General features: G+C 45.1%; 1 protein-coding gene across 1 annotated transcript in view; it reads right to left on the minus strand.

Moving 5' to 3' along the window:
- The window catches only part of KIF4A (kinesin family member 4A), a 26,125-nt gene extending 15,955 nt beyond the window's left edge, over positions 1 to 10,170 (minus strand). The window contains exons 1-9 of the mRNA XM_006028345.1: positions 10,028 to 10,170; positions 9,747 to 9,861; positions 8,889 to 9,079; positions 7,276 to 7,368; positions 6,245 to 6,411; positions 6,018 to 6,112; positions 3,183 to 3,302; positions 1,488 to 1,663; positions 542 to 603 (exon numbers count right to left, since the gene is read on the minus strand). Of these exons, the coding sequence (XP_006028407.1) occupies positions 542 to 603; positions 1,488 to 1,663; positions 3,183 to 3,302; positions 6,018 to 6,112; positions 6,245 to 6,411; positions 7,276 to 7,368; positions 8,889 to 9,079; positions 9,747 to 9,861; positions 10,028 to 10,150 (1,142 nt within the window). The 5' untranslated portion in view covers positions 10,151 to 10,170. The remainder of the gene's footprint in view (positions 1 to 541; positions 604 to 1,487; positions 1,664 to 3,182; positions 3,303 to 6,017; positions 6,113 to 6,244; positions 6,412 to 7,275; positions 7,369 to 8,888; positions 9,080 to 9,746; positions 9,862 to 10,027) is intronic.
- Positions 10,171 to 10,478: the final 308 nt, after the last annotated feature.

Consider the following 10,478-nt stretch of genomic DNA (forward strand, 5'->3'; position numbering starts at 1 on the left):
AGGGGCAGGGGTGAGTGGGGAGGGGTGAAACACAATGCAGCCCAGCTGGCGCTGGCCGCTCCCAGGGCCACTATAGCCAAGGTTGGGGTGTGTGTCACTCTGTTCCCTCTGCTTTGCTGCCTTGTGCAGCCCTGGGAGTGGCACCCCTCCCCCTGCCCCTTCCCTAGTCCCAGCCTCACTCCCTCCCTCACTGCCATGGGAACCTATCCCTATTTGTTACATTGTAAAGTGAGTTCACTTTATGCAAATTCAATTTATGCGCTGTTCTCTGGGAACGCATGTACAGCATAAATTGAGGGAAATCTGTAGAGATAAGGTATCTTTATGCTTATTTTTCTTCTACAGTGGAGGGGTGGTTCAGGTTACAAATAAACCACTGGTGCAGCAAGCATGACAACAAACTTGCCAGGTACTTCAGAAGTTAATACTTCATTGAGAACAAATAGTTTGGGGCTTCTTGTACAACAGGGAAAAAACCAAGGATCTCAGGTTGGCAGACAGTCTCCATTTATATTTAGTGCACTAAGTCTACTGTTCTTACTTGATAGACACAGGGAGCGTTCCTCCATGGGCCTGCAACAACAAGACCTGGAGCTGTTGCACCTAGGGGACAATGAAACAGTTACCAACTTCAAAATCTACCTCCCATGAACACAGTCCTTAGGGTGGATTCAAGAAGCAGTGAGAATTCAAAAGGGGATGTATTCTCTCTCCATCCATGCTAAACCAACATTCAGTGTTACAGTAAGGACGAGCGCCACCTTTCATGCATATTGCAGGATCAACATCAGACCACCTCTTTGTTAAAGGTTTGCACTAAAAGGACATTGACAGCAAAGCTAGGATGTGAATTTGCAGCATGAAAAACTCTGGCATCTCCCCACAGACATGCAGCAGGCATGAAGTAGCTCACTCTGTTTTCAAAGTCTAGACAAGGAACTGGCACAGAATACTTAGTGCCCTGTAAACTCTGTGCTAACTTCCCCACCGGCCCTAACGTGCCTCAACAGTCTGTCTAAAAATCTACCTTGACCACTGTATTTATTTTGGCCAATGAGCTTTCTTCTGGTTTGATCACCTATGGACTCTCTTCACACCCCTTAAGTTTGTGAAGCACAGCTGTGGAACGTTAGCTAACTGCCACTGTTCACTCTAAAGGTGACTGTGCTTTAGGGGAGCACACAGTGTAAGAGAAATACAAACTGAGACACTTGTCTGCAATCGAACCATGACCTTTAATAGCCACCTGAAAGAGAGGACAAGAAAAATGAATTCACACCTGTAACATGCTTATGCTGCATGTAAGCTACAGAGACTGCTGGGGATCAAAAACAAGTGCTTCTACCTTCATCATGCCCCAGATCAGTGAGCTCAACAGGCAGATTAGCTCTCAACCTTGCCACAAGAGAATTAATGCTTACTTTAGCTATACATGGCACATGCCTCCTCTCCCCCAACCCCACCCGACCTAGAAGAGAGCCCAATACCTGCTGTTTTAGATGATGCAACTCAGCTGTCTGTGGATCAATGTTGACAACTGGTTTATTTTTTATTTTTCTTGCCCTGTCGGCATAGCGAAGAGTGTTTAAAGTTTCTTCCATGTTGGAATCTGCTGGGCTCACACAGGCAATCATAAGTGTGTGGCTGTTGCCACCCAAGGAATCTGAAGAAAACAGAAATGGACAGGATATCTGCATTTCAAGATGCAGCAAGAATGGCCAAGTGGGACAGTAGTAAGAAGTCCAGAGCTGTATTACCAAATTTCAACATGGCCTGCATCAGGCCCACATAATCCTCCACTGGATGAATTTTGACTAATGCTTTTTGAAGTGTTACCTGGTGAATTACAAGTGGCATTCTCAGCTTACTGCTGCTGGTATGAACCTCAACTTCTCTACTTCCTGCCCTAGCCCAAGAAAGTAAACTATTCTTTGCTCAAAACAGACTCTTTTGGATCCCAATTCCAAACGCCAATAGACATCAAAAAGCCCCAAATAGAATGCCCATCCTGACATGCATCCTTTATCAGTTTTTCAAGTGTTCTTCCTTCTGATGGCACCAGCTTCCCTATAGCAAGCAGAAGTTTCACAGACATCCAAAACTCATCCTCTGGCAGTTTGAGAAAGTTTTTTCTTAATATGAGCTACCCATTAAGACTTTTTTGGTTTCAAACTCAGAGCACTATCAATGATGATCTCCAAGAATGGTACTGATGGTTCTATACAGCCCAGACTTCTCAAATGGGTTTAAACTATGGCTCCTTCTAAGAGGTTTTAAATACTACTAAAAATGGCCTGCATGCTTACATTTCACAAAACAGACTCATTCAATAAAATGCATTATTTCCTGTTTCCCAGACTAGAGTTTCATTAAGACAAAAATCAAGGGTCCAGGTCAGTAATTTAGGGTATGCCATTAAATTATGTCATCACTATCCTAGACAAGCATTATACACTCAGAAAATTCAGAGTTACAGTTAAGCTTGTGAATGCCAAAGGTCATGCTACGAAATGCCTTAACTTTAGTCTGTTATAACCAGGGATCCTGGTTTTCTTTGTTTAAGAATCAGAAATTCTCTGATAAAAAGTCCAGAATTCTTTCATTAAAACCCCCAAATCCATGTTTTCCTACAATTAAAATGAAACACCACTATATATATTAGATATCAGTTTAGATCAGTAAAATATTGTTTGTTACAATTTTAAAGAAATTTGTAAGCCTGCAAGTGCCTCAATCATTATAATAAAATAAATTCTACATTCTCCCATTTAAAGGAGAAAATTACAGATTTTCCCTTTAAAATGAGAAATCCGTGTTTTTCTGTGTGAAAAGGAAAAATCCGAGTTTTCCTGCAGCAAATGGAAAACCTGGATCCTTGGTCATAACACTGTGCAGCACCTGTTGAGTTGTGACTTGAAGCATATTACTGTTTTTGATCCCAGATGCAAGTAATTTAGTGTAAAAACCCTTAGGTTTCAAAAGGTTTTTTCCCCTTCAGAGAGAAAGTACTGTATCAAAAGTACAGCAAGTCTAATGGCCATGGAGAGAAAGCAAAAAAAAGGCACAAAATACAATCATGCAGAGACATCACTTGACCTGGAGGCTTACAAAGTCTGAGTTTATTAGTCTTTGCCAATCAAGTTTCACATGGATTTAGAATTTACCATAAATCTGGCTCTTACCTTGCAGCAGCCGTGTTAATTTAGAGTCTCTGTAGGGTACAAAACCACCCTTTTTGTTTTCCTCACCAAGAGCACTGATCACATTTCCCAGGCACAGAAGGCCTCTGTTGATGTTGATTCCTGTACATAAATAAATCTCAAAGTGAGAACATCTAAAATCTGTTTTCTATACCCAGCCAGAAAACAAAGCTCAGTCCCCGCAAAAGAAACTTCAGTTCCCAGAAGGCAACTGGTATCTGGTCTCACTGTTTTCTTCCTCTAGCTTGAATGAAAAGAACTGGGACCACAGTTATAACACCAATGCGCTGCAGAAGGCCATTTGGCAAGAGAGCAGGGTCATAAACGTCAGTGTTCTTCAAAGAGCTGCTCAGCTTCCCATGACTAGGGTAACTTGGCCCTAGTCAAAAGAAAGTACCCAGTCTCATCCTGTTGGCTCTTCTAACTAATCCAACAATAAGCACTGTTCTCCCCTGCACATGCTCTATACCACTGACGTGCAGTGACTGCTTGTTTTGCTATTTACAAGCCTTTAACAAGAGTGGCAGGCAGGAAAGTTTTGGCATTTTTTCTTCAGGTATCACCATTACATCAGAGATGTCTTTCTTCTAAAAACCTGGTGCAGTTGTCAGCTACTGTGCAAGGTTGGGAAACTTGTCTCGTCTCCTACCCCAGAGGAGATGAAATTTCCTGGCAGGCAGGCCATGAGGCAAGCCCTGCACCCCCCCTATATACCCCTCTGATCCCCTTCCATTGCCTTATAGGCTGCATGACACACATGAAAGGCTGCCTGTGACACTTGTGATCAATGAGGTGCAGGTTGGCTGCCTCTCTCCTACCATATCTCCCTACCAATTTCACAGCACTGAACATATAAACTCCACATAGATCAAACCAACCATCCAATAGTTGTCTCTACCAATGGTCAAGCCCAGCTGATCTGAAATAAAGATTGCAATGGGTAGTTACAGAACAGCTCGTTTTCAGCTACTATTCTGGATGCCCGAAAGCTTAAGGATTTATATCTGTTCTGAACTTCCATCACAAATTCAGATAATCTTATTTATCCAAGACACTGTCCATCCCATTCCAGGGTCCTGATCTCTCAGCCTCAGAACCATAAATAAAACACAACAGGAAAAAAACAGAAGTTCTGGATCTGCCTACACAACTTCTCTTGGAACACCTTGCAAGACAACCTCTAAGGCTACGGACAGAAGTTGCATATAAACTGGTTTAGGTGATCAGAAACTGGTTTAAACCTGTAACAGAACAGAAGTTCAATGCACATAAACCAGTTTCAAAATGACCAAAACCAGTTTGAAATAAACCTGGTTGAATGTAGTATCAGACTGAACTGATTGAGGTCAAACTGGTTTATGGAATTTTTGTCTCAGACCCCCCCCTTCCTGGTTTAAGTTAAGTCAGAGTCCTCCAGCATGCTCTGCAGCACTCAGCTGGGCCATTTGTTTCAGCCAAGCAGGATTGGCCTCACCCCTCTCCTCCCTAGCTGGAGCACTATCACTGCTCCAGCTGGCTGAGATGGTGGTGGGGGTGCAAAACCCTGCTCTGGAGTACAGCCAGGTCTGCTTGGAAGCGAGCAGCAGCCCTTGCCACGCAACCTCACTGCTCCAGCAGGAGTAGAAGCATGGCCAAACCCTGGTAGCCTGAGGGGAAGGGAAGGTTTAATCCCCGCAGTGAAGCGGGGGAAGGTGGGGGAGCCCAGGCACAGATAGGCTCCACTTGTGCACCCAGGGCCATGGCGGCCAGATGCCAGTAGCCCGAGGGGAAGTGGGGAGTGGCATGGGCACCAACACAGTGCTGGTTCCTTCCCAAGCTGAAGATCCCCTGGGACAGGGCCTGGGCTGCAGCATCTGGGCTGAGTCTCTCAGAGAAGCAGTGAGCGGCAGCCAAGGATGATGCAGGTCCAGCTATGGGAAGGGGGCATGTGACCTGGCTGCTGGTGTGGAAGGGGATGTGGGGGGGGAGCTGGGGCTAATCACAGAACCTGAATCACTGCTGTCTCCCACTGCAGCAGTGCAGCCCAGGCTGTGGTGGCCCTAGGGGGCAGGGGCCAGCACCCAGCCACCTACAGCCCCATGCAGGGGCCGCAGTTTGCAGGCGGGCTGCAGCTAGAGCACGGCTTCCCACTCCCCTCCCTCTCCTGGGGGTTATGGCAGTGGCAGAGCAAACCATTGCAGTAGACAGAGGTGAGACATCAGTCACCCGCTGCCTGCTCGCAATGGTGCCAGGCGCTCAGGGTGGGCTGCTGTGGACCAGGGGCATGGGCAGTGGCAGGGGGAGGCAATGGACTGCTGCAGCATGGTCCATCCTGGCCCCGCGGTCCAGGGGCGTAGGCATCAACTAGCCCACAGCAGCCCACCCTAAAATGCCTGGCACTGCCGTGAGCAGGCAACAGGTGACAGGTGTCTCACACAATTAAATCAATTCAGGCTCAGGCTTTTTGAATGTCTGTACCTAGCCATTGCCTCAACTTCTGCTAGACCACCCCTAATAAGCTTGAAGTTTCACTGAACAAAGTGGAAGCCTCATTCCCCCTAATGGATAAAAGGAACAAAAGTGATTGGGGAAGTTTCCTTTTCCCCTCACATTTCAGATGTAGGAGGGAAGAGGATGATTGAGGAGAACAGGACTTTGTTTCCCTTGTTTCTGCTGGATTCCTTGGAAGGCCAGAATGGGAATATACACCTCCACACAAGAGACCAGATCACCTCCCCATAGTTAGGGCCCAGAACAATGTATTGTATTTTGCTCTTTTCAGATGTGACAAGCTCAAACTTGCAATCACAAGGAAATTTCTAGTTCTCCTTTACCTACCTTCCTTTAGTCTGTCTCCCTCAGCTTTGGTCTTCTTTTGCCGCTCAGAGCCAGCAAGATCTACAAGATGGAGCTTTGAGCGAAAGCTGCTATTCCTGTGGCAAAAACAGGATAGTTAGATCCCCGAGCCAGCATGCAAGTGCACAAGCAACTGATCCACTGGGTTTAAAAGCACATTCCTTAAGTGAAGGTTACTGGATTCCAGAAGAAGCCATCATTCAACTCACTTGTCACTTTTCTTTCTCTGCTCAATGGAAATTGTGAAGATTGCATGGGACCGTGAGGACTGTGAATTCATGGCTGTGGAGGCCACAGTTCTTGAATTGTTTCCTTGCTCCAGGCAGAATACCGTATCCTGGGCACAGGCCACTTCTTGTTCCGTTAACCCTATTACCTATGTCAAAGAAGAAAATGCAATTTCATTCTTACAACTTGCAGACTAAAGTTCTGCTTTTTGACTTCTCAGCAAATTACAACTAACAGACAAAGATCCAAAACCAGATAATCATGTGAGAGCAAAGCCCAGGGGATTCAAACTACAAGGACTGCCCTAGTAGCTTCCCAGCCATGCTAACTTCCTGCTTAGGAGTCCACATAAATGGATACTGCAGTTAATGAGACCTGCCCCCCATTTACCAGAGGCAAACCTACTGAAAGTGATGTGCGATCACAATGTATTGTGAAACTAAAACAACATTGATACCATCTAACCGGAAACACTTTGTATGTGGGGCACACAGCAAACTATATACTATTATGGAAGCATGACCATTACCCAGAGCTGAAGACAAAAGCTCTTTTATAGCCACAGACCAGGTTTAGACTGAATGATCAAAAGCACAAGCTTCCCTGGAGTTCACACCCAGACATTTCAGCTTTGCTCCAAAGGGCATATTTTCTATACCAGGGGCGAGCAATTATTTTGGGCAGAGGGCCGCTTACTGAGTTTTGGCAAGCCATCGAGGGCCGCGTGACAGGCAGCCCAGGGCAGATAAATATAAATTTTCTAAATTTTTTTAGGGGCCCCGCAGGCCAGATAGAATAGCCTGGTGGGCTGTATCTGGCCCCCGGGCCGCATTTTAGCCACCCCTGTTCTATACACTGCTTTAATCTCTATGGCCCATTCTTGCCAAAAACTTTGTGGCATAGTTGTCACCTTTTGAGTTTGCAAACAGCAGTTTTGAATTACTAAAGGCTAGGCAAGACTGCACAATACCATCCATTCTACCCCTTCGTACGTACACCTTTGACAACACACCTTAATGCCTTCTTTGGGATCCTCCCGGATACTGATTTGAGAAGATCGCTCTCTCACAGGAGATAGCAGGTCGAGGACATCCTCATTGTAGATCTGAAGATATTAGAACAGCAGCTCAGAACAAGCAGTACTGAGCAAAGTGGACAAGCAGTACACAGGACAATGGAAGGTCAATCTGATTTTGCAAGAGACAGCATCCATCTCATCTACTTGGTCTTGCTGTTGTGAGAGGCAGTTCTGTTTCTACACATTTGCTTCTCTTTTCTATGCCCATGGTCTCTACATAAGAGGAGTCTTATTAGTGTGATCATCCTAAGCATCAGAAAGCAGAGCATGGCCTTGAGACGACTCTCAATTTGTGTCCATCCCTCTGGAAATAAAGTCTCCCTTAGAGATTTTTAATCTAGAACTCTGCACCATTAGGGCTGTGTGAAACAGCAATGTTTCGTTTTGACTTCTGTTTTTACAGGACAGTGTTTCATTTCGAGTTTCGTTTTGAAACCATTGTTCCATTTCCTCAAAACTGTTTCGCTCATAGGCTATAATGGGGAACCATGAAACTGCCTATAACTTTGTCAGTTCTTGCCCGATTTGGATGGACCTTGCAGGGAAGGTAGCTCCTTCTGAGGCCATGAAGCCTGCCAAGTTTCAAGGAGACAGGTCCAGGGGTTTCTGAGAAACTGCACCTCAGGCTGCTGACAAGTAAAACTCGTTACATGTGTGACTGTGTGCGTGTTAAGGCACAGGGGGGTGAAAACTGCAGGCATGGTAGCCTCTGCTTAGGCCATGAAGCCTGCCAGGTTTCAAGGAGATAAGTACCAGGGTTTCTGGGAAGCTGCACCTCACGCTGCTGACAAGCAAAATTTGTGACATGGGTGACAGAAAGCAGGCCAGTGCAAACAATGCTGCCTTTTATGCAGTTCTTCCATTCCTCCCCCAGAACACTGGAATTGGAAGGGGCCTCAGGGAAGGACCAGAGTCACTGGCCAGCTACAGTCAATACGAGAGCAGTCTTTCCCCCCCTCCCTCTCCTTACTTTCTGTTTCCCTGCAGACAAGCCCTGCTTGAGTTTTGAAACTTTCAAAATGTTGACTGCCCTCGTTTCATTTCAAGGCTGTTTCGAAGTCCTTCCTTTTGTTTTGATTTCACTGTTTCAAGCTTGAAACAAGTTGAAACAGCCCCAAAACGAAACAGCCAGCAAAGTTTCGCACAGCCGTACTGCACATGCTCTGCTCCAGAGATTACAGGTGCAATGTTAGCTTTAATGGCAGGCAAGCCTGTTGCAAAAAAGGATGCAGTCCCATCTGCTATAGGGCTTCCACAAGTCCTTTGAACTATGTCTAGCAGCTGATATAAGAGTCTTTCTTGTCAACTGACTGAAGTGCCACCTTAAAGAGACTGACTATTTAACTTGCTACATAAAAGCAAGTTTGATTAACAAAAATAAGGAAAAAAAAAGAACTTAGTTCCAGTTCTTGCCAATCCTCACATGTAAAATGTGACCTAAAGCTTAAACAAACCCTGTTGGCCCAAGGTATTACACTTGTTGAAAATTACTCTTATGAAGCGAGGCTTTAAATTCCAGATATTCAGAAACCATAAATATTTTTTACCTCCAAATATGAGACTTTCAAACTGAATGCCCAGTCCTGCTTCCGCTCTACTTCTTGAAATAGTACTTTAATTACGCGAGGAATAACTCCAACACTAGGTTCATGTTCTTGATCATGAGTGAAAGTGCCTCCCATAGAATAGGTTTTTCCAGAACCTGTCTGCCCATATGCTAGGACAGTAGCATTGTACCCTGAGGAATCAAAGAAAGAAAAATTAGAGACTGACAACACATAGATGGAAGGGGAGAGGAGCATTTCAAGCACGTTTCAGCATAAAGCTAGAGGCCTCCGTGGAAATAGGCCAAATCTCGCAGTTTACACAACACTGACCATACATGTAGTCAATTCACTAGGGACAAAAGGTCCACTAAAAACAGGTACCTTATCTAGCGTTTAAGTACAAGATAAAACCAGCATCCCTGCCCAGCTCATACAAGCCAGTTCCACAGCTCTAACTAAGGACGCCAAAAACAGCATGTAAGCACTCCATCACCCTTCCACCACCTTTTCAGTACCTCAGCTCACAAGCCTCAGATGAAGTTTGAAAAAACAAGTCCATCTTTACTTTTCAAAGTCAAGTGAACCTATCCAATTCACCTTGGGAATCCACTGGAAAACCTGGCTAGCAGTAAGTTGGTAGGATGTAGCTCTCACCACTTCAGTCTGGGATAGATTTCTAGGCATAATAGCTTGTTCTTTGAAAAAAGGCTGCAGGGTTAGAGTGGATAACAAAGCAATTTCTACTAGCTGTTCTTGCAGCTTCTGATGTCACTGGGGTATCCCAAACCCCAATGAAAGTCTCCTGTACCTTTGCTATGATTTTTTAAAAGTAATTATGCACACTCCAGTAAATCTCACCTTTGAAGATGCCCTGTATTAAAGGGGCAACAGATGTATTAAAGACTTCCTCCTGCTCAGCTGATGGGTCAAATACATAGTCGTATGTGAAGGATTTGTCATTGCCTACAATTACCTGTAGGGAAGATAAAAGCCAGTAATGAGGGCTACTTTCCCCATTTGCATGCTGTTACTCAATGATCAATTCAACTCTTGCTTGCAGTGGTACAAATCTGAAAACTCCACTGAGGTCCACAGAATCATTTTGGGGTAAGGAGAGAATGGAGAAAACACTCCCTTACCTGGGGCTCCCCAGGCACAAAGGACAGACACATCTGGCACCCTTCGCTTATCTCCTTCATGACCAAGGGGCGGCAGCGGAGTGCAACCCGCACAGGAATCCCCTTCTCCTCCTCCTTCACCATTTTGAATTGCAGTAGTTTCCCTGCAGGCACAGATAAACAATAATAAGTCTATTTTCCCAGAAGCCTCTCCTGTTAGATTTCACATGTCAGGCCTTGCAGGAGCTCAGGGAACTCATAAGATACATTCACTGTTTCAGCTGATATTTAGCAACAGCTAGTACAAGTTAGAGAAACAGAGACAGCTCTCAACCCAATATCCGAGGAGACCCAAGCCATCAGCCCTCCCTCTGCCCCAAAGAGAAGTTAGGTTTTGGGTGATCACATGTTGATAGAAGACAATGTTGCTTCTAGTTACATACAGTAAAAGCTGATTCATTCGTCACTCCAA

This window comes from Alligator sinensis, unplaced genomic scaffold (genome assembly GCF_000455745.1).
Source record: "Alligator sinensis unplaced genomic scaffold, ASM45574v1 scaffold294_1, whole genome shotgun sequence".
Lineage (NCBI taxonomy): Eukaryota > Metazoa > Chordata > Crocodylia > Alligatoridae > Alligator > Alligator sinensis.